Source organism: Coptis chinensis, chromosome 9 (assembly GCF_015680905.1).
Source record: "Coptis chinensis isolate HL-2020 chromosome 9, ASM1568090v1, whole genome shotgun sequence".
Taxonomy (NCBI): Eukaryota; Viridiplantae; Streptophyta; class Magnoliopsida; order Ranunculales; family Ranunculaceae; genus Coptis; species Coptis chinensis.
In genome coordinates, this window is record NC_141464.1 from 82,056,469 (window position 1) to 82,081,398 (window position 24,930).

At 36.0% G+C, this 24,930-nt stretch overlaps 2 protein-coding genes across 2 annotated transcripts; both read left to right on the forward strand.

Moving 5' to 3' along the window:
• Window positions 1-2,381: 2,381 nt before the first annotated feature.
• On the forward strand, window positions 2,382-6,355 carry LOC147478704 (RNA-binding KH domain-containing protein). Its single transcript, XM_086581650.1, has 8 exons — window positions 2,382-2,520; window positions 2,594-3,217; window positions 3,523-4,011; window positions 4,181-4,423; window positions 4,546-4,812; window positions 5,087-5,133; window positions 5,221-5,317; window positions 5,818-6,355. Exons 2-8 carry the CDS (start codon window positions 2,732-2,734, stop codon window positions 5,947-5,949), a joined length of 1,761 nt encoding a protein of 586 aa, XP_086437776.1. The 5' UTR covers window positions 2,382-2,520; window positions 2,594-2,731; the 3' UTR covers window positions 5,950-6,355.
• A 3,843-nt stretch (window positions 6,356-10,198) lies between these two features.
• Window positions 10,199-15,272, forward strand: LOC147478705 (ornithine aminotransferase, mitochondrial-like). Its single transcript, XM_086581651.1, is given in 11 exon segments — window positions 10,199-10,424; window positions 10,426-10,470; window positions 10,536-10,644; window positions 10,727-10,957; window positions 11,772-11,931; window positions 12,270-12,325; window positions 12,443-12,595; window positions 12,823-12,920; window positions 13,445-13,525; window positions 14,064-14,297; window positions 14,953-15,272. Coding segments are annotated over 11 exon segments (1,395 nt in total). The 5' UTR covers window positions 10,199-10,344; the 3' UTR covers window positions 15,101-15,272.
• Window positions 15,273-24,930: the final 9,658 nt, after the last annotated feature.

Genomic DNA, 24,930 nt, shown 5'->3' on the forward strand with positions numbered 1-24,930 from the left:
TTTTGGTTTGGTGGCAAAAGAAGATAAGAGTTGGGAGAAAGGGTAAAATGCAAAAGTGGTTTGAAACAGAAAAATCTACACACCATTACCAATGGCGGATACAAATAATTTTTTTTTTCCACTTGCCATTACCAATGGCAGCTAGATGGGCTGACTTTTTTGGGCCTTCTTCTACACACCTATGCCACTGGTGACAGGTAAAAAAACAAACAATTGAGTCCGATTGCGCTATCCCGCTAACCCTATCCACTATTGTATTGTGATTTAGTATTTTAGTGCTCAAAGCCATTAGACTCAATCTAATAAACTTAAACATATACCGCCATTCATGGTCGGCTCTGAGGGGTAGGCAGCATAGGCCACCGCCTAGGGCCCCCATTTGATTGCTAAATATTAGGGCCTCCAGCTGCTACACAAGTGCACACCCACTGACCCACGTCCATATTCATTTTTTTTTTTTTTTTTTAGTTTGCCTGTTTGACTAGGCCCATTTAGTCAAAACTCAAAAGCTTAACTGCACTAAACAAAAGAAACGAAACGAAATTTAACTTACAGACTTACAGTAGCAAAACAAGAGATATGAGAATGTCGGATTTCAAACTATTTTAGCGAATTAGCGGATGCCGGATTTCTTCTCTTTTTGACTTTTTCCTATAAAAGTCGAAAATTCTTCTAACAAATGTATGAGGTCTCAAACTCTCAATGCTAAAATTATTTGAATTGCTTATTCTATTATTTCAATTTAAAATTTATTTTGTTTATGAATTATGAGTTTGAATATTATATAATATGTTAGACAATCAAGTCTTACCTTTGGTCAAATATGTCACAAGAAAGACTAAATGGATTGGCTATGATCATGAAATGCATTGCTCTCAGTAAAATTGACTCACTTTGCAACACATATGTCTACTATTAATAATTTTAAAAAAATATGGCTCTTTAAAGTGTGTGCATGCTTTTTTATTTTTCCTAAGATAGAAGGCCCATTTTAAGAGCTACTTATCTATAGGGCCACCCAAATCTCGTTTAGAAGAAAAAAATCAATCTACACGCTATTGTAATTGGAATTTTGTGTCGATCACGTAAAAAGAGGGTTGGGGAATCGGGTCGGATAGAAACAATCCGAATCCGACCGACATTACCAATATATCGGGTTCGGATTGATTTTTGTATCCGCCATGTATTCGGTCGGATTCGATTAAGGTATGTCGGGTTCGGTTCGACACCCTATATAATTTTGGAATTTTTGAATTTTTGAGTGTTATCCGATCCCGGTTAACCCTATTCACTATTGGATTGTGATATTAAATTTTTTTTCGGGTTAGATTCGATATCTTGTGAAATTATTCGGATTCTTAAACATATCCAACCCAACCCGATCCGATCCCCGCCTTCTATCACAGGTAGCAGAATACTTGGTTGTATACTTGCCCGAAGTACTAGCCGTGAAATGTATACATTGTTTAACTGTAGACATGGAGGATTGCTAGCGTCCTGCCTCCTTGAGGGGTAGGACGGTCCTGACCTGCTAAATGACAACATAAATTACCTGATAACTTTTTAAAGAGGTATCTACTTACACTAACAAAAAAGGCAAATAAATCAATGAGTTCACTCACTTATTTCTCTCAATCCAAATCCAAGTAAAGTGAATAACAGTTAGCCCCTAGCCTTCATCGTTCGAAACATCATCAATGACTCCACCACGGGCAATTGGAATTGTCGGAAAGTAGTAACATCCATCCCACGAAAAACTTCAATTATCGATCTATTTTGGGGTTGCACACCATCTTCAATATGCTTTTAATTTCAAAACAAATCTTACTTGAAACTATAACCAATCCAATCTTATCTTATCTTAAGTTGGGTAAACAAAGAGGAAAAAAAAAACTTTATCCGGGAATCAAACTTTTTGCATTTGAGTTCAACATCTTGAGTGTTCAACCCAATTTTCATTTATTTTATTTGAGTTCAATTAATTATTTAAAATTCTTCATTTAATATAAATTGATACCAAAGTTGTTAAATTTATACAATGGGTTTGCATTTGATTTATAGTTTCTTGAGGCCTCTAATTTCTTTGTGGACTGTGAGCTTTTCTTTTTTTCCAATGTGTTGCGGATGCCGGGTGAGCAGTTTGTGTAAATTGGATCTCATTCTGGTTTTGCAAGGAGGACAGAATGAGAGATGGTGTAAATTTAGCATTTTAAAAATTGAATCAAGTGACTGCCCAAGTCATTACCCTTTCACTTTATTTTGTCATATAGCAGGTCAGGACCATCCTACCCCCTTTAAGGGGGCAGGACGCTAGCATTTCTCGTAGACATGAGTACGTGACAATCAACAATCAAACTCCATGCACTGATAAATACCGTAGACATTTTTCTTCCGGAAGAAACAGTAGATATTACGACATTTCGTGGTATATTGTGACATTCAGAAACTACTAATTAAAAAACATTAAACATAATAATAAGCAGCAAGTTTGTTACAGGGTTAGGGTTTTTCTCTCCAAAGGTAAATAATAATCTCCTTTATTATTATTTTTTATAATCTCTATAATAATAATTATTATTATTTATTTATGCAGTTGAGTTGATTTTGTCTCATTATTTGGGGATGGGTGAGACTGGAAAAAGATCACGGTCTCGTAGAGACTATGATGAAGATTTAAGGTCGTATAAAAAAGAAGTCAAGTAACAACGATGAGTCAAGAAGAGATGATGAGATGATTTTGTATAGAATACTCTGCCCCGACACTGTTATTGGAAGTGTTATTGGTAGGAGTGGTAAAGTGATAAATTCAATAAGGCAGGACACAAGGGCAAAGATTAAAGTGTTGGATCCTTTTCCGGGATCGAAAGAACGAGTTCTTTCTATATATTGTCATGTTAGGGAGAAGGAAAAGCTTGAGGTGGATGATGAATATGATAGTATGCAGCCTTTGTGTGCTTCACAGGATGCACTTATTAGAGTGCATTGTGCTATATCGAATGCATTAGCTAGTGGTGGGGATTCGGATAAAAGACGGAGGGATAAAGAGGAGGTTCATATACTTGTCCCAAGTAGTCAAGCTGCAAATATTATTGGTAAATCTGGTGCTACTATAAAAAAGATGAGAAGCAGGACAAGGGCAAATATTAAAGTTACTCCGAAAGATGAAAGTGAACCAAGTCATTCGTATAGCGCACTCAGCTTCGACAACTTCCTTTTGGTATGCGAGTTCTTTTTCAGTACTTTCAGATGATAGTATCTCTTGCATTGATGTCTTTGTGTTTGTTTTAATATGCCTTGTAACAAAAATACCTGGATGTGATTGAAAATTACACTGTTCATTGCACCTTCAGAGTCAGATGACTACTCTGGTCTGCATGTTCAAGGATTGTTGAGAAAAATCATATTCGTATAGGTTTGCTTGATGATTCCAATGTGTGGTGTTTGCTATTTGGTTGGTTGTTGAAACTTGAGTTTTGTTTTCGGTTATCCCATCTGAACTTTGAGCTGTTATTTTATTATCAGATTACAGGTGATGCTGAAGCTGTGAAGCAAGCACTCTATGCAGTATCTGCAATAATGTACAAGTTTTCTCCAAAGGAAGAGATTCCCCTCGAGGCTTCCATATCTGATGCTGCACCAAGCATCATTATCCCATCAGATATGCCTATTTATCCAACTGCTGGGTTCTATCCCGGTGCAGATACATTGGTTCCCCCGTCTCGATCTGTTTCGTCATTGTTGGGTGCTGCGGATCTTCATGGATACCCTGATTTAGGGGGCGCATGGCCTTTGTATTCCCCTGGTATTCCCATGGTATCTGGTTTGGGCGGCTCCGCTCGATCTGAGGAGTTAATTATCAGAATTCTGTGCCCCCATGACCAGATTGGGCGTGTCATTGGCAAGGGAGGTAGTGCAATCAAAACTGTTAGGCAGGAAAGTGGTGCTCGTGTGGAGGTTGATGATACCAAGGGTAATCGCGAAGAGTGTCTCATTACTGTCACTGCAACAGAGGTTTGTAATCCTACCCTCTTTCACATTAACTTTATTCTTGTAACCCCCCTATGTGTTCTGTTAATTAATGGTTGCAAATATCTGGTTATGTCGATTTTCATCTTTTATATATCTTATTAATGTGAGTTGCGCTCTCAGTTGTGACATGCGTGTATCTTTTGTTTTACAGGCGGTGGATGATATGAAGTCTATGGCAGTTGAAGCTGTTCTTCTGTTACAAGCGAAGATAAATGACAATGATGACCATGATACTGTCAGCTTTCGTCTCCTCGTTCCATCTAAAGTCATTGGCTGTATTATAGGAAAGAGTGGTGCAATTATCAATGAAATTCGGAAGAGAACTAAAACTGATGTTCGTATCTCAAAAAGCAAGATGCCTAAGTGTGCACAGAGCAATGATGAACTCGTTGAGGTATGTTCGTACTTCTTTCATATGTCTACCTTTCATCATTTGCTCACTATCATTGTTTTTTAGAAAAAAATATTATTATTATGAGTATTATTATTACTATAATGTATATTTTTTGCTTTCAGGTGGTTGGAGAGGTGGGTAGTGTGAGAGATGCATTGGTTCAAGTTGTTTTGAGGCTTCGTGATGATGTGTTGAAGGATAGAGAAGGCGGTCGTGACACCCCTGCTGTCGATTCGATTTACTCTAGTGGTGGTGGTGTTCCGCTTCATTCAGCGTTGCAGAGCGTTCCCCCAGTTACTTCCTTGGGATATGATCAGAGGATTGATAGTGCAAGTGCCTATGGCTTGCTTTCTTCTAGGAATAATCTTTATGGATATGAATCATTCTCGGTATGTTGTGTACACTGTATCTCTTTTTTCCTTTGCATTTTATTTGATGGTTATCATAAGGGAGTCTTAATCAAGATGAAAAAGCATGCTGCCACATGTAATCACTGATATATTTTGTTTCTAGTGGAATGTGCAAGATTTTGATGAAGTAATCATTATAATCTATACTATTCCTGTGCCCTTTTCTGGTTGTTCAGTTGGAATACCATGCCATTATTTGTTGCTTCTTGGTATTTTAACTTTTGTTATTTCTTGGGTCTCATTCTTTTGCAAGGTTGGGGATAATGGCTATGGTTCATATTCATCAAAGCCATATGCAGGGTATGTATTTTACGCTTATTTGTTGACTATGCTTACTGTTTTTTCAAATATTTTGTAAATTATTGGAACTGCTTGTTCCTTGTGCAGGTTGTTAACTCCCTCAACAGCTGAGATGTTGATTCCTGCAAATGCTGTTGGTAAAGTGATGGGAAGAGGTGGAGGAAACTTGGCCAATATTCGTAAGGTGAGTTGTTTTAACAATTACAAAACACTGCCTCTTTTGAAGAGATTCCTGTATATTAAAAATAATAATAGGGGGGGTCATTTTGGGCAAATATAATCTTCCCATCACAGAGATCAATCTCACGAAAAATCAGCTCCTATGAAATTTTATTACCTTGTTACATGTTGTCTGAGTTTTTGAAAATTCAAAGATTTCAAATTTGTACCTATCTTTTACCAATTTTACAACTCAGATGATTTGTGTTGTGAGAATGATATATTTATGATGACAAAATCATCATCACCAAAAATCTGTCTGTCCTTGGTTACTCAGAAGCACTGCCGAGTAAACATTTTCTGGAACTAATATCCTTTAAAAAACTTCTGTCCAATGAACTAATCTGGGAAAAGCTCTTCTGAACTTGTATGCATGTCTTAGTTTGTATTCTACCCCTCTAATTCTAATTCTTTTGTTGTTTTGAGTTGAATCTGGATTATAACTCCTGCTTGTTAATGGGCCAGATCTCTGGAGCAAACATTGAAGTTTCGGATTCAAAATCATCACGTGGAGATCGTGTGGCTCACATATCAGGGACTCCAGAACAGAAACGTGAGGCTGAGAATTTGATCCAAGCTTTCATAATGTCCACCTAAGTCTTAGAGAGGTCGATCCTGGTATCTGACTAGGAGCTTTGTTTACTGAAGGATTCCTCTCTATATTCCTTTAGGCTCCCTTGGAGAAGCTTTTGTTCCTACTTCATAGGAACCCCGATTGGAACTCCTACCTGTTTCCTCCAGTTGTGCCAATTCGATGTTATACAGCTTATTTATTGGGGTAGCATAGGTTCATACTGCACTCTATTCTCCCTTTCCAGTTATCTTAGAACATGATAGGCTCTTTCCAGTGTTGGTTTTTAATCTCCTAAATGACTTGGGTGGATCATATCATATTTCCATTGTTATAAGTTATAACATGTTCGTTAAGATGGTTATGCTGGAAAGCATACTCTCGGCAATGTTCTTCAACTTAATTCAGCGATTTTGATGATGTTTTGTTTAATTCCTCTTGCCAATCCAGCTTATGCCCTTGATCTTTTTGCAAGTAGGTTCTTATCTGTCAGCACTACACTGAATCAGTCAGTGGTATTATTTCTCTTAATATTCCTCTTTGCTGCAGCGCATATCTTTTTGTTGTCTCATGAAAATTCTTAGACAATGCATTTAAGTATGGCTATAAGGCTATTCTTCCTCAGCAGTTATCTTAGGACTTGTGAGGTTTTTTCCGCTGTTGTCTTTCATGTGCCTTGCCTGGTGCTGTCAATTTGGAGTTTTATGATTCATTTGTTACATAACGTTCATGTTGGAAAGAACACTCTCAGTGATGTCCTTCAGCTTGATTCACTGAAGCTCACGAATATTAGATTTCTATTCTTTCCCCCACCAATTCTCTTTTGTTTTCACTAACATGTCATTTTTGTATACATGTCATTTCTATTCTAATGATTTAGTTAGCCTTCGAGATTGCTCAGTGATCATAAAGAATGACCATCCCTGCTCTCTACCAATCTTAGAATTCTGCAGGTTCTTTCCAACTTCTTCTTTAATATTTGATGTGCATGGACCTTATCATATATTTCTCTTGTTGCGATTCTCTCCTCAGACAATGTTCAAAGCATACTGTCAATACCGAGCTTTAACTTGATTCATTGATTCTTATAATTTGTTAGCCTATGATCCTAGCTCGTAGCTTGCGCGAGTGGAATCTTGTATGTCGGTTTTCTTTTCTCCAAGTCCTCTTATTCTGTGTTGCAGTACAGTTAGGAAAGCGAGCTCCACAGAACATAAAAATCTACTCTTATCCGGTTATGATACAATTTTATTTTTTTTCCAATATTCATGTTGAATCTTAACCAATCTAAAAAGTGAAATAGAAATTCTCATCTTAATTCTTTTGCCCCTTGCGTCAGTTATGTGAAATCACTTTGTCTCTACTTGTCTCTTAAACCATTTTGTAAAACATACCTGCTTGCGATAACCATCAACTTTTTTCTGCTGTTGTAATTTATTTTTGTCTCCAATGAATCCTTTTTTTTTTTTTTTTTTTTTTTTTCATACTACTATTAAGGTACTCTCTACAATATATATTGAATTGGTATGTGGGTTCGGCTGTTCTCGCGTCATGTGCTTTTTTTAAAAGTTTATTTATTTATTTTTTTGGGGGGTGTACTGTCAACGATATACACTTGAAGTGTTTTCCCGTTTTTCACTGGTATTGTGTATAAATTTTATTGTCTAGCCTTTGATTCTTTTCCTTGACCTCTGGGAAATGCATTTAGGGTACTGTCAACGATTTTCACTGAGTTAGTCACTGCTTGTTTTCATTTCCTTGTTTGCTGGACATGCATATTCTTTATTTCTTTAGTTTTATGAAGCATTGCTTCTCTCGGTTTTCCCTCCATCTTGAATCCGTCATGCTCTTGGGACGTGAAAAAGAAAGTATTTGTGAAGCCACTCTCTTCTCTCCCTCAGTTTACAATTGGTTTATATTTATTTTAGCCAGGACTGAGGATACTGTCGAACGCAATTTAAATTCCTTACCGTGTGTGATCTGTCTCTTCACATAATTAAGAAATATATCTGGTACTTCTGAGACTTGATCTTTCCGGCACATTGTAGTTTGCTGCTAGTCATCTCTGGCCTCCACCGCCGTTGCCAAATATATATGTGGACATAATTAGGTCCTAGCCTCGGTTTTGTTGAAACTCTTTTCTGTTGAAGCATTCACATTGTTTCTCACCTTCCCAGTGTTTAAGCGATTTTATAGAGGCTGATGGTATTTTACTTGGACATTCTCGAGGCAGTGAGGGAACATACAGCACTTCATATTGTTAATTGTTGTGTTTTCATTGAATAACAAAACTGCAAAAATGTGCTGTGGTATTTGCTCTTGGAGCAAAAATTCAGGGCTGCCTTTCTCTCAATTGTTGTGGGTCTGGTACATACCTGCTTCAAGTGCTATAGCCTCTGACTAAGAGTGCTGCATGTGGAGTGTTAAAGGTTTTAATTTCTGTAGATAATACCCTATGCACTTATCCCTTTGCTGTGATACGTTGTATATTAATGAAATAAGCTTTTCAATTAATTTTATTTTTATGCAAGTGTCACCAAATTTGTTGTATTTTCATTATCAGAATATCAGGCACTTCATGTAGTAAAGCTGTTTACTTAGCTGTTACTAGGGTTATATGAGGTGTACTTGGGTCTTTGGTTTTTCGGTCCCAGGAGAGTAGTTACTGGCTAGATGGCTAATCTTTGTGGTCTTGATGTATAAGTTAATGATTTTATCATCTATTACTGATAAAGTAGAAAGAGAATATCAGGTATCTCGTATATGTTACTGATTGAGTTTTTGCGTATATGTAAATCTGGAACTGTTATGTAAGACCACTGTGGTCAACCAATTGTTATGCTGATGTATTGACGGATCAAAGTCTTTCTACCATAGCCGGTTTCATGACAATTGATAGCTTCAATAATAAAACCAGGCATATAAGATGAAAAGTGAAGGTACTTCAGACGTTACACCGATCATGGTTCAAGTAGTCGAAGGCTTAAAATCATTTCAGGAAGGTAAACAGTACAGTTTAAGTTTCGAGTTTGTTACATTATATATTTGTTCTAAATAATAATCTGTCTGGAACATGTTCAAATCAATTGCTTTCACGGAATGTAATAAAAGGACCTCTTCTTGGTATCTTGACTAATTTAATTTGTCCAGTTTGTCCTCTTAAGTTAATGTACAATTATTTATGCTAGCATTCTCACAAAATCTATTTATTTTTATTGTAAATATCTTTCATTAATTAGAGACCAATTTTCATGCTACATGTCCACCTTAACAGCCACGTGACTAGTCCTAAAACTTTCACCTTCCGTCTCTCTCAAACACTTGACCTCCATCTACCATAAATCAAATTTGAGATCTAATGTGAAGATCATAGATGAAGTCTTGCATTAGAATGAGATGTCGACCATTAACAAATGCTCTCGAAGGAAGGGGAGAAAACCAAGATAAAATTGGAGAAGCCGAAAACTAGCTCTAATTTTTACCACAAATGGGGCATGTGACTAGACTGTAGAAATTGTTCATTAACATTCACCGTACCTTAATTAAAAAAAGAATGTTTTTTCAAAGCCCAAAAAGAGTACCAATGTTGGGAATAGGTAGCAAAACAAGCTTTGATAAATTGTCACTATATTATACAAAATATTTTCTATAAAAGTAGATTTAAAAAAAAAAAAAAACCACACCTATTTACAACAAAAACGTTCAAAAGACCAATATTTTTAGATAATATAAGAAGAGATAAAAAAAAGTATCCATTTGTTTACCATAAGTTATGCAAAAACCGAAATTTTCTTCTAAACGTGCAGCACAAATTTTCTCCCGTGAGTTTTAAGACAAGAACAACCTCTTAAGGATTTCGAGAATTGAAGAGAATAGAAAGAGATATGACAGAGAGAAAGAAAAGTACCATAGGAACAAAAATTGGTTTTGAAAAAAGAGAAATTTTAAAGAACTTAATTAAGTACAAAGAAAGAAGTGAAGTAATTACATATATTTTAAAAAAGTAAAATAGTATTAACAGACATCAGCAGCAAGAGGGCAACCTGTGGGTTAACATTTTCAACGCACTAAAGTGGTATGATCGCTAATTTCTTTTATTAAACACGACAAATTGACACCCTCATTTCCACTTCCCCACGTCACGTATTGCTTTTTTTAACGAGGTCGACTTGCTCCACTATCCAAAATGAGATTAGTGAAGGACGAAATAACCCTTTGGTCGATTTTCAGAAAAAAAAAAATGGGGTACACTTGTCATTTACCATTCTTTTTCTGTTAGGAATGGATATACCTTGGGAAATGCAAAGTAAAACAGAACAAAACAAAAGCTTTCATTTATTCTCCCAATGAATATGAATGAATGAGTGAATGAATGAATCTTTACTTATATATATATTTATTGATAGTGTTTACGTAATCAAATGGCAACTAGAAGATCAGTTCAGTTAATAGTAAACAAGTTTTGTAAAGGAAGGAGGAGCTTTAGTGCTGTTCCTGCTTCTTTCACAACATCTTATCAACTTGGAAAATGAACATAGTGCTCATAAGTAAGTTTTTATCACTTGAAGTCTTTAATTGTCATTAGCTGATATATAATCTGGATAAAATGCAGTTACCACCCGATTCCTGTAGTATTTTCTAAAGCAGAAGGATCGTGCATATGGGATCCTGAAGGCCACAAGTATCTTGATTTTCTCTCTGCTTACTCTGCAGTCAATCAGGTTGATTTGATATCTCACTAGCACTTATTTCTGAGTTAGAGAGATATAACTGAAGCTAAAAGAGTCCGGGGATTTTTTTTAGGGGCATTGTCATCCAAAGGTTATGAAGGCCTTGTCTGAACAGGCGGAAAGGCTCACTCTCAGTTCGAGAGCATTTTATAATGATAAATTCCCAATATTTGCCGAGCTTTTGACAAGCTTGTTTGGCTACGAAATGGTGCTTCCAATGAATACTGGGGCAGAAGGTGTGGAAACAGCTCTGAAACTTGCAAGAAAATGGGGATATGAGAAGAAGAATATTCCCAAGGATGAGGTAAGAAGCAATACTTAAATGGTGCAATTGTGATTGTGGAACCATGTCCGTCTTAATAGAAAACATCTGCACCATTTATTTCTATGAAACATTTTCTAGATCCATAATGCACTTGTAACTATGGAGAATTATGTATACAAGTGTTCATGTGTAAGAGTCCACTATGGTATTTTTACAGTCCCACTCTTTCGTTTTATTTATCTGATAAGCAGGGCTACATTGGACTCAGGTTGGGCATCTTCCCATTCTCAGCCTTGTAAGTGAATGAGCAATATAAGCGCGTTCCCTCTGTTCTTATCATTTACAGTTATATACTATGCAATTTTAAAATTTTACGTGAAAAAACCTGAATTTCTAGCTGGAATGGAACTATGTTAATTCTTCAATAATTTTACACAGGTTTCCGCAAAGTAAGTTTAGTTGGACTATTTTGAATGTTTTTCACAGTTCGATATACCAATATCGTTTCAGTGAAAAGAACATTGTAAAAAGTTTGTCGTGATTTAGAATCCTGTCAAAAATATCATCTATACTCTGGCCATCTCGAGTACTTGACCTGTCTCGATTGAATCCTGAGTGCACCCTGCTGATATGTCATATAGTTGGATAAATATTTTCTAAGAACAATTTGCGGAGTATTAGTTGCGTAAATACTATATCGTACTCTTACATGCTTTTTTTTAGCGTCACAAGTGTTTTAGTTTAGGTCACTGACTGATTACTTTGGTGGTTGATCGAGCTCTTCACATAGTTAAGTTTTATTAGTTTCTGAAGAAGTTGAGTGACTATTATAACTCAATTACCTACTGTGTAGGCTATTATAGTGTCATGCTGTGGTTGTTTCCATGGCCGTACACTGGCTGTTATCTCAATGAGCTGTGACAATGATGCCACTCGTGGTTTTGGCCCTTTGTTGCCTGGTCATCTTAAAGTTGATTTTGGTGATGTAAGTGGACTTGAGAAGATCTTAATGGGTATGTAAGTGGTACCATCCTCAATCCTGGTGGTTATTTTTTTTGTTATTGATTAAGACTATAGTGGCCTTTTCTGCAGAATGGCAGTTCTTGCCTATGATCATGGTCACACTTGACCACTACATGCATGTGATCCTAGTTGGGTGTCTTTTTCATTTTGTTGTTGTATTTATTGGTTAACATCATGTAGGGAAGTTTGATTAGCAAGATTAAATTAATGCAAAGTTGGTGATGTATCTGTGGTCGTGCGTTAGTGATCTCCCACCTATCATTTTGAGTTCTCCAGTTGATAATCTCATTCCCTTTAATGCTAATTTTGCTTCTTCTCGAGAGTGCAGAGAATGGAGATTGTATAGCTGGGTTTCTATTTGAACCTATTCAAGGAGAGGCTGGGGTATGTTGACGTAGTGAGTTAGTGTTATGATTAATTCTTGTGCTGTTTAGCTCATACAAAAAATCGCTGTGGTTTTGATTACTCATTTCAATTTACCTTACTTGGCTGGGCCTGTAGGTGGTGATACCACCTGATGGTTATCTGAAAGCAGCTAGAGAGCTATGCTCAAAACACAATGTATTAATGATTGCTGATGAAATACAAACTGGCATAGCACGCACAGGAAGAATGCTGGCATGTGACTGGGAAGATGTTCGGCCAGATGTTGTGGTAATGAAACTTATATCGTGGTTTTCTTTGCTTTGCATAGCCATTCTGATATTAGAACATTACTACGAGTATGCGGTGGTGCATTGCTATTGTACAAATCTTTAGTGCCCATATCAATTTGTAATGTATTTATGTATGTAACAATATTCGAGTTGTGCTTTCTGAAAATAATAATTTGATTGTACTCCCATTTGCTACAAATGCTTGACCATGTTTTTTCTGTTCAGATACTAGGAAAAGCACTGGGGGCAGGAGTCATACCTGTAAGTGCAGTGCTGGCAGATAAGGACATTATGTTATGTTTCAAGCCAGGAGAACATGGAAGGTTTGTGATCTTCAAAATCTGTCTAAAAGATTGCCGTTATTCTAAGTCTTTTAGTAAGATTACAGTTGGTAGTTACTATCGATAATTTGCACTTCAAGTCCACCCTATCTTCCTGGAAATTGGATGCTATTTCTTTAATCGGTTCGAAAGTGGAAAATATTTCTCCAAACTTTCTTGCTTTTTGGTTGTAAAGCCATTTAAATTGGCCTATATGAACAGGTTGCAAGTAACAATGTTTGAACTGGTAAACACAAGCAATAACTTGCCAGTTGCTTATGTTGGTAATTAGGTATGCATGGTTAATGTATTTTTCAGTTGCACAATTTCTAGTGTAGTAGAATTCTGCAATCTTCAGGCTATAAATTCTTTATTTCCTTTTTGTTGATCATTGATATTTTAATACTTCCAACGGTTTTTTGAAATGCGTTTAATTTTGATAAAAATATTACTATAACTTTCAGAGTAGATTGGTAACCTTATATTATGTCATGTAAACATGTCTCACTTTTCAATAATTTCCTCAGTACCTTCGGTGGAAATCCTTTGGCGAGTGCAGTTGGTATCGCATCACTACAGGTCATCATGGAGGAAGGACTTGCTAAGAGGTATAGGATCATTGATTCAGATTGAGTGTTAGACATTGTAAGTCCCAGATACAAGGAGGAAGAAAATGACTGACCCTGAGAAAGTACTTGGTTTTAAGTCTGACATATATATCATGATTAAGTCTAACTGATTGGAGAAAATGACTGGCCCAGAGAAAGTACTTGGTTGTGCTTGTTATGATTGTTTCAAGTTTCAACCAAGCTTGAGACCTTTTTTAAAAAAAAGTTTATAGTGTGTACTGAGATTTATCTTCCAAATACAATTGATCCATTAAGCAACATTTACCTATATTTAAGCTGGAAAAGTAAATTTAGAGTTCAATTTATTTTGCAACCACTTAGGATTGAAGTCATTGAACACTGTCCCAAGCATCTTTCACATTACATGATAGCAATCTGTATAAATTTTTTGGGTGCTGTACATACATTCTCTTAGGAGAACACTGCTTTCCTAAATATACTCTTCTTTTTTTTAACAAGGAATTGATTTTATTTATTTATTTTTTCTTCCTTTTTGTTCTTCTTCAGTACTCTGCAGAGCTGATCAGATGGGGCAGGAATTCAGGCAGCAGCTGGTGAGGGTTCAACAGAAGTTTCCAGATATAATAAAGGAAGTACGAGGTAGAGGTTTGCTCAACGCGTGGAGCTTAACGGCAAGGCTTTGTTTCCCCGCTTCAGCTTACGATGTATGCCTCCAGTTGAAGGACAGAGGAATTCTTGCGAAGCCAACACATAATACTATTATCCGCTTAGCTCCTCCACTTTGTATAAGGTAAACAATCTATTCAGATGGTAATTTTCAGGTCCAGAGAAGTTTAAACTTATTCATTCCCAAAGGAAATAAATTTGGTCGCATATAGGACATATCACTCAGGGTTTTGTGATTCTTTTCAGTACATCATTCATATACATTGTGGGGTATGTAGCTAGCTAGCTAAGGGTGTGACAGATAAACTGTGGTATTCAATAACTATATCAGTCCTTGAACTCCCACACATGAATCAGACTTCTTTGCGTGCAAACCATACAAACAAATCCTGCAGTTATTAATATGATTATTTTCTTATAAATCATAGCAGTTGATCAACATGAATCTTCCTAGTTCCTAACGGTGAATCATTGGATGCCTACATATTTGACCCACAAGCCACAGTCCATAAGCCCAAATTGCAGTCGTGGAATTGCAAATTTTCGTATTCATACTGGGTAATGCGTAAGATCCCTTTGTGGAAAATGATACTCAGAGCTGAGTTCCCTTGGACAATTAATGACACTTTTGAATAGTCAAAAGCATGATGAATCTTGGGTTTCATCTCTGTGCTTAGATGCATATATAGACGGATCTTTGGATTAGATCACTCTTCTTAACTCGAAACAGTATGGCTAGTTTGATTGTATATTGAGCTAGTTTTCTGTGCAATTTTCAGTTTGGACGAGATCCAGGAAGCTTCCAAGGCATTGAGTGATGCTCTGGAGTTTGATTTGCCCAAGTCAAAGAAGCAGAAGCCAGAAGAAGTTTCTCTGCCAGCCTCTCAATCTTGCGACCGTTGTGGGAGAAAGACTTCCGGGTCTTAAGACACAGTTTTGTGAAACCATTCCACATCTTCCTCGAAACTTAAGGGTTCTCAGAAGTTGCTGTTTTTTTATGTTAAATCCCGAGAATGTATTCTCATTACTAATTTGCCTAAACGAAATGCACTTTGGGTTTTATGAAATTGACAATCCGAACATCTTTAGTTTGTCTACATTCTACAAGCAGCATCTCTTTTTGTTTCTTTGATTATCAGTAGAACTTTTTAATTGATAAGTGGAATTTATTGATTAATAGAGCTGAGTTCCATCTGTAGTCGAATTGAATATATACTCAGCCTGTTCGTAGTAAAGATTCAGCTATTGCATCATGAACGCCATAGAGAATTTAAACATTAGAGTCTGTTTTAGACTTTAGGGAACAATTGTTACAGACCAACAAGGCAAAAAAAAAAAAAATCAAATAACTCGGAATGTAAATTAGATTTATATAGGCTTAACAAACAGGGTAGGCCCTCCCCACAAATCTATTATCCTAATGTCAAATGCAGCATCAAATTTAATGGTGTGCAAGCATTACTTATTAGTTGTTACTATAGGAAACAAAACATCAAAGCTAGGCAACCCCTTCATCTCTTTTTCTCGAATGGAAATATGCCTGAAAGATAAAGCATCAATATACCTATGGCAGCTCCGGAAATCCCCCCGATTAATTTCCATTTTAAATATGGATCAGAGTGAGGAGGCGGTGTGGTAGTGGTGGTCGATGGAGGGGATAGAGGTGGAGGTGAGGGCAATGTGGTGCTTGTGGAGGAGGGAGGTAAAAGGAAGGGAGCATCCCTGGAAGTGGTGAAGGTGGGGCAGCAGGAAATGAGGAAACAAACCAAGAAGAAGAAGCAAACAATTGTTGATTTTATAGACTTCAAAATCAGAGACGTATTGCCAGACTATTATCTCAATTGTTCATTTTGGATTCTCCATATGTAGTTACTACTGACATGGTTTAATTGGTATACTTGGGATTCACATGGATTGGTTGTGGAAAATTATGGATTGGTTATGGAAGTAGGCATGTAGTATATATATAGCTAAATTACCCAACCATTTTTTACTCTAATCAGCATATATACAATGGTTTATTTACAGAATGGATAATCTTTCCAAACCACCATTGGGATCATGGGACAGGCAATAAAGCTCTTGCTTCCAGTGAAGACAAATTCCCAATTTCTAAGCCGACGCGCACCCGGCCTCGACACTTCAGGTCAACAAACAGTCTTAAAATATACGACTACATTTACAAAACTTACTTAAAACTGACTGTCGTGATTGGAAAAAAAAAGGGTCTTTTTGTAGTATGTTACACTATATTAGTGATGTTTTGTATTTAGTCACACTGTTTCAAGTAATTTGAATTCAGTCACTCTTCGTCAACAAGTCTGTTAGGTGTAGACGTGTAGTTAGTCAATATATATAATAAGGTGAGTGCATTCTAAGCTTAAGAAAAAAAGGAAATGTAATTATTTGAAGGATCGTATATTATCCTATCGCGGTGTATGTGGCCAGGGGATCAGGTAATAGTAGCCACATTACGTTTGTGTAGAAATGGTGTATGTTTGTTTTGCAGAGAATCAAATTGTTCTCTAAGGACTCTTAACACCCAAAAAGACCATAAACTCATGTTTGAAGTCACATGTACGTTATGTACAATTTTATTTTATTTTATACTTTTTATTTACTTCTTTATTTTAATTTTTTTGTGGTTGTGATTATTAGCATTGTGAAATGGTTAGATTGCATTGTAGAAGAAAATTGGGATACAACTAAAGAGCATCAAAATAGGTCATGCGAATGGAATGTTGAAGACTTTTGGAAGTAGAACTACTTTCGTTTATTGGAGGTTTAGACCTTCACGTAACAATGTTTATGTAAGCTTGATTTTTTTTTTGTTTATTTTTGTTCTTACTTATTACTAATAAGTTGGTAAAGCCAGCAATCTACCAACCGCAACAATTTCTACAACAATTTCAATGAAAATTTAAGGACTGATTGAACAAATGAAATGAGTGTATGTGTCAATGACCCTATTAATTAGTGTCCGCTTCTGATTTTTATTATGGTGATTTGATTGTTTGGTTGATGAAAGAGTATGAGGTGGAAAACTCTTGGACTAAAGAATGTGTTATAAATAGAGAAGCATTTAATAGTTGTTGCTTTGGACTTGGAGGGCATAGATTAAACGCTCTTTGAAATTCAAAAGATTAGTAAGACAATAAGAAAAAGTGTTGTCGACAATTTGAGGCTTGAAGTTACACAATAATGGTTAACATTAATCTTATTGTCTTTATATTGTTCTTAAAAAAAGGAATAATTGTGAACAACTATCCATTAGTGAGAGTATAGTGGATGAAATTACGTTCATTTCATCACGACTTCAAATTGGGTTTTATAAATAAAGCAAGATTTACACTATTTTGATAATTGTATTCGTTACGACATAATGGAATCCACAAAATAAACAACGGCATATAAGTATGTCATCCAACGTGTAGTTCCAATTCAAAGTAAAATGTCTACAAATTCCCACGTAGGCTACACATATGAACATACTAGGGTGTACCAATTAATGCCACAAACAACATAATTAGCACCTCATAACCAAGTGTGTCGTAGGCACGGATAATACCTAGTATTTAATAAAAGAAAGGGTAATTTAGGAATCTAAATGTGTCTTAAATAATATAATTTTATTTATTTATTTCAAAGTTGGGGTACGGGAGTGTTTTTATGGGTGTGTCCAAGATCACTTTAGAATTTTTGTTACTGAAATTACGTGTTTGTTCTCCTTCATAAATGAAACAATGAAAGTCAAGAAAATGGGACCCAACCGTTAATGTTTTGGACATCAAGAAAATGGCACCCAATCGTTAATGTACAGTAACTTTATTGCTTCTATCGTGGAAACATGATTGGCCATTTAAGGGCTTAAGAATTTTTTGCCATACATTTTCTTTTTAATGCAGTCACTTACGCATACGTAATGCTATGCTTAATTTAACACTTACAGAAAACTCATTTGCTAGAAGAGCATTGTCATGGATATTTCTCTGTGGAAGAAAAGTTGTTTGAAAATGACTGATTATTTTCCTCAGAATAGGTCTTAACCTATTGACAATAATTTTTGAGATTAATTTGTACACAATATTAGTTAAGCTGATGGGGCGATAATGTTCAGGAGATGTGGGATGTGAAATTTTTGGGATTAATGCAATGAAAGAATGGTTTAGCTGGAGTGAAAATGATCCTTGGGTAAAAAATTTGTTTAACGCATCACAAACCTGTGGTCCAACAAGGTGCCATAAATGATGAAAGAAAATTGCTTGGAAACTAAATAATATTGTTTATTGTAACTCTAAATCTCTTCGTCCATTTTTATCTTATCCGGATGTGGGGATGTGAAATTTTTGGGATTAATGCAATGAAAGAATGGTTTAGCTGGAGTGAAAATGATCCTTGGGTAAAAAATCTATTTACCGCCTCACAAACCTGTGGTCCAACAAGGTGCCAGACTTGATGAAAGAAAATTGCTTGGAAACCGAATAATATTGTTTATTGTAACTCTAAATCTCTTCCTTCGTCCATTTTTGTCTTATCCAAATTTTTGATTTGTTTTTACTATTTTGCCCATGCACTTTCATATATTTACAGGTGTAGTTTGATTGTTAGTCAACTATTGCGGTTGAAATGAGAAAAATCAATATATGTGCATATGAAACACACGTGGCATCTCTCTAGTATATATATTTTAATGACATTTATATTCTTTTTAAATACCAGAATTTACATCTTAGACCCGGCATCTAGGGGTGCTAATGGGTCGGTTCTTACCGGTTTCGATTCTGGGTCTATTTTTAGCGGTTCCTATCGGGTTCGGTTCTTTTGGATTTTTTCTTATATTTTGAAAACCCGGACCCATACCCATTAAATAAATCGGTTCCGGTTTCGGTTCCTTATCGGGTTATATATTTTTATTGCTAAAATTATTTTTTTTAGTTATATAACCGATATAAAAGTTGGTTTACGGGGACTATAACACTTGTCATCGATATTTTTGTTCTCTCATAAGAAGTAATGGTCCTAAATTCAATAATAATATTTGAAAGTTATCTAAAAATTTTAAATACATTCTCATACATTATATGTATGTGTATATTTTAAATCGAACATATGCATATTATACTATACGTAATGCGTCATATATAGAATAAATACCACATGTACCACAATTGTTAGTTAGCATTGCACGTATTCGTTATCTAATATATATACATGTAATATATCAAGCACGTACACGTTCATGTATTAGTTAATATAGACAGTGCATAAGTTAATTCATAGTATACAACTATACGTATAGACGTAGACACGTAAATATTATTATTAATATTTATAATACACATATTTAATGTAATATTATACAAGATGCATTTAATGACACATGCACATTCACTATTATGCTAAATGTTATATATATTTAGTATAATTTTACACCTAACAAATATAGACTATATATAATACTATATATAATAATAATGTTTGGGTTTGTTTTTATTTAGTGTAATATAATACTAAATTCTATATATCAAAATCAAACTAATCAGTTCCGGTTCCGGTTCGGGTACCCATCGGTTTTTTACTATTCAGTTCTAACGGGTTCGGTTCTTTATCGGGTCAGTTCTTGAAGGCCCACTTTGAATGGGTATAACATTTTAGGACCCAGACCCGCTATAAATGGTTCCGATTTCGGTTCGGGTTTGGGTAATTGGGTACCCATGCACACCCCTACCGGCATCAGAGTCTGTAAATCAAAAATAGCAATAAAGGTAAAATTGGAAAAACAAAAATCCATGCCCCAACCCAAACCGAACTGTTATCTTAGTAGTTTTCTTTACTGAGTGTATATATATATTGTTGGAAAGTATATATATATCGGAAAATTAAATAATTAAACATTGCCATGCCAGTTGACAATACTTTCCAACAATATATATATACTTTCCACCATATATATACGGAAAATTAAATAATTGGACGTTGATAGACCATATCCCATACTACTATATAAGAGTGTGCGAGAGACTCAGAGAAGGAAACACAAACGAAACTCACAACAAAAATGCTTCTTCTCCTCAATATCCTTTTCATTTACCGCTCTCCACCACCCTTCTCTCCACTACCATTCTCTCCTCCACCATTATCTCCACTACCCTTCTCTCCACCATTCTCCCTCCATCACCATTCCACCATCCTTTCCGCCACCACTACCACCACCCTCCTCCTCACAACATGACAATGACTTTCCCAATAGCATAAATATTCTTAAAAAGGTTCAAATATGTCTAAAATGGCTTTTAGGCTTTATGGGGGCAGTTGTAACTGTTGGGACTTTTGTTGGCATTTGTTGGAAGTGCATGAGATGGGTGTTTTGTTTTGGAAAAACAAAAAAAGAACGAAGAAAAAAGAAACATAAAAGTGGAAGTACCCGCTCTAGTAGTATTTCTACTTCTACAAAAATGGAAAGTAGAAGTGGTGCGGTAGAAAGCAGTCAGGATGACTTGAAAGGCCCATCAGCTTTAGAACCTGAGGAAAGAGAAGTTCCTTGATTTGGGTGGGAGGAGGCGGTTTGGAACTGGTGAGGGAGTTAGTTAGGAGTATTAGCTAATATTTCTTCTTTGTTTGTTATGTAATGTAACTAATATAAGTATGAAGTTCACTACTATTTAAGTATGAAGATGATTACTACTATGTAAGTATGAAGATCACTAGTGTAAGAAAGATAATGGATGTAAGTATGAAGATGATCACTACTATGTAAGTATGAAGATCACTAGTGTAAGAAAGATAATGGAAGCTGGTTATTATTATCGAAACAAAAGGTTTTTCCTCGCCGCTTTTACCAGGCCACTTCATTTTCGTTTATGTTGATCGACTTAAACGCCCCTGTAGATGGATTCTTGTCTGTAAATTTCCTTCTACCATTTCATTGATTTTCATGTTGATTGACTTATATTTGATGTCATTTTACTGTCTCAAATAATCTCTTAGTGTCTCAAATGAGTTCTTAACAAAACTGGCCGGTGAGTCGGAGAAGAAAGATTAAGGGTGCTAAAATTGTAAAGGAAACAATAACCAGTGCTCTCTCTCTCTTTCATTTTGTTAGGCAAAATTGGGTACTTTGAGTTTATCTTTCTTTATTAAATCCAGCTATTAAATAGGTCATTTATCTCCTTTTCACCGCATCAAAAAAGAAGTCTGAAAAAACCTGCCAAATAAGAACAAGTTTCATTTATTCTTCCAACGAATGAATGAATGAATGGATCTTTACGTATATAGTTCTAGATAGTATTCACATAATCAAATGGCAACTAGAAGATCGGTTCAGCTAATAGTGAACAAGTTTTGTAAAGGAAGGAGAAGCTTTAGTGCTGTTCCTCAAGGGAGTTCTTCTTCTGCTGCTGCTGCATGCTGGTGCTGCTTCTTCACAACATGGAAAATGAACATAGTGCTCACAAGTCACAAGCGAGTTTTCATCACTTGGATTTATTACTAGTCTTGGGTTTTTATAATTTGTTTCAATCATTGATCGATATCATTAAAGTGTACGAGGATAGTTAGCTTTATATAAGTCTTTAATTGTCATTCGTTTTAATTATAACTTAATATCTGATATAATCTGGATAAAATGCAGTTACCACCCGATACCTGTGGTATTTTCTAAAGCAAAAGGGTCGTGTATATGGGATCTTGAAGGCCACAAGTATCTCGATTTTCTCTCTGCTTACTCTGCAGCCAACCAGGTTGATTTGATCTCTCACTAGCACTTATTTCTGAGTTAGAGATATAACTGAAGCTAAAAGAGTTCAGTGACTTTTTTTAGGGGCATTGCCATCCAAATGTCATGAAGGGCTTGTCTGAACAGGCGGAAAGGCTCACTCTCAGTTCGCGAGCGTTTTATAATGATAAATTCCCAGTATTTGCCGAGCTTTTGACAAGCTTGTTTGGCTACGAAATGGTGCTTCCAATGAATACTGGGGCAGAAAGTGTGGAAACAGATCTGAAACTTGCAACAAAATGGGGATATGAGAAGAAGAATATTCCCAAGGATGAGGTAAGAAGCAATACTTAAATGGTGCAATTGTGATTGTGGAACCATGTCCGTCTTAATAGAAAACATCTGCACCATTTATTTCTATGAAACATTTTCTAGATCCATAATGCACTTGTAACTATGGAGAATTATGTATACAAGTGTTCATGTGTAAGAGTCCACTATGGTAAGGCGGTAAGCAACCTACGAGTCAAAGAGAGTTGGTAATGCATGGATATCTAAACTATTATAAAAATCGAGACCTTTATCTACAGTTCTGCAACAGTAAAATAATATTGTCTATTTTTTTTTTTTTTTTTTTTTATTGAAAGCTAATTTCATTATTTACTTTTAAGTCTATATTTACATAATCTCCAAGCATCAAAAAGCTAGGTGCATGATGCAACCATACAGAAAAGAAAGGAGGCAAATAATTTAAGTCATCTAAAACCCACGAAGTATTTTCTGCATTTGGATGTTGCCTCCACGTATCCTTCGATGCCAAACTAGCAGCATGAGAAGCAAAACAGTCAGCACATGAGTTTCCCTCCCTATAGCACCATTGAATATTGTACTCATCAAAATTTTGTAACAAAGAAAAGATTTCCCTACTAATTTTCTTTAACATCCAATTTGAATCAATCGCAGTAGCTGTCATAGATTTGTACAACAATTGAGAATCAGTTTCCAATACGATCTTGTGGATGCGAAGTCTCATCGCCAAATGGATACCATATAACAAAGCCAAAAATTCTACTAAATTATTAGAGGTGTGAAGAATTGGGATCGCTGCACCCATGAAAAACTACCCATTAGCCATGCGTAAAACACATCCAGCACCTCCAAATCCCGGATTCGCAAGAGCTGCTCCATCTATGTTGAGTTTTGCCCATCCTTCAATAGGTGGATGCCACTTAATGTATATAGTGATGAGCTCCATTTGTGCTTTTTCATCTAAAACGTCCTTAATATAAGAATTTGGAGCTGTCCATGAATCTTTTTGATATAATAAATAGGATTTGGAGCCTTGTGGTTGAAGTGTGAATCATTTTTTGCAAGCCAAATGAACCACAAACCCAGTCCTAGCAGGCAAACTTGAATATCCCTTCAGTCGCTTCACCAGATAAACATCCGGAAAAACTCTTTGTTGGAAATCCCTCGAAAGGTAAGAGTAGTTGACGCCGTCAATCATTGACATGCAATTTGTACCACACCATACAGCCTTTGCAAAGCTGCACTCGAAGAAAACATGAGATGGAGTCTCGGTAGTAGTCTCACATAAAGTACACTGCGCATAAACTTGAAAATGAAGGGATGCCAAATGATCCACTGTTGGGATGACACCCTGCAAGCATGATTCGAAAAGGTAACTTGAGTCTCCACACAAATTTGAACAATAAACTTTGTTCGTCCATCACACTACTCCCAAAATTCACCAATTGTAGACATCCATTATATGTTAACTTAACATAAAAGCACCCCAAACTGGTCCACTTCCATTCCAGTTTATCACAATCAGTCGTATGAAACAACGGAATGGAAGCAATTTTATTGACAAAATCAGCCAACCAAAATTGACGTAGCAACTCCAGATTCCAAGTGTTGTTAGCTTGGTTTATAAAATCAGCAACTAACTCCAAATCACATGTCTGTGGTTTTAATGGCATCGACAAATGTTCATTGTCATTTAAGATCCAAGCATCCTCCCAAGCATTAATAGATGAACCATTTGCAATGTTCCAGATACCTCCAGCTCTAATCACCTTTCTCACCACACAAAGTTGCTTCCACATGATGGAATTATTACTTCGAATTTTTGCATTTAGAAAGCTTGTTGAATGGAAGCATTTACCCTTCATCTGTATCGCCCACATCGAATTTTGCTACAACAAGTCCCAAGTTTTTTTTTCAAACAGGGCATAATTTTGAAGTTGTAAGTCTTTGATACCAAGCCCTCCATTACCCTTGGCAGTACAAGCTAGCTTTTAAGAAAAATAATGCATTTTGCGTTCAGATGGAGAGTGCCCCCAGAGAAAAGATCTTCTTATTACATCCATAGTATCAATTATCTTTGCTGGTAGCAAAGTGCAAGACATAGTATGAGTCGGTATTGAAGATAAAACTGAATTTACCAAGGTCAGACAACCCGCTTTTGAAAGAATCTTCGACTTCCAACCAGCAAGTTTATTTTGGAATCGCTAAAGTAATGGAGAAAATTTATGAATGTGGCCTCTGCCAGTAAGATTTGGTATACCCAAATAAGTCGGCATACAGCTGGTGGATGGCATTCTGAAGGATTTTCGGAGAAAATAAACAAACCTCCTGTGAAGTTTTGGATGATGAAGAATCTGAAACTTTTCTCTGTTAATTGTTTGGCCAGATACTCTGCAATATTCTGGCAACAAGTTGTTCAAGTGATATTGCTCCTGCAGACCACATTTTCCAAACAAAAAGAGGTCATCGGCGTACATAAGATGAGAAACAACAGCACAATGTTTTGCAAGCTGGCAACCATGAATTAAACCTTCTCTTTGCATCTTCAGAAAATTCAATGACAAAATCTCGATCTGTGCAGAGAATGAAGAAATACGGAGATAAGGGGTCTCCTTGTCTAAGACCCCTTGTTGGCTTGAAGAAACCATGAGCAACTCCATTTAAAAGGATAGAGTACGAGATCTTCTCCACACAAAACATAATGCGGTTAATCCATTAAATAGGAAATCCAAAT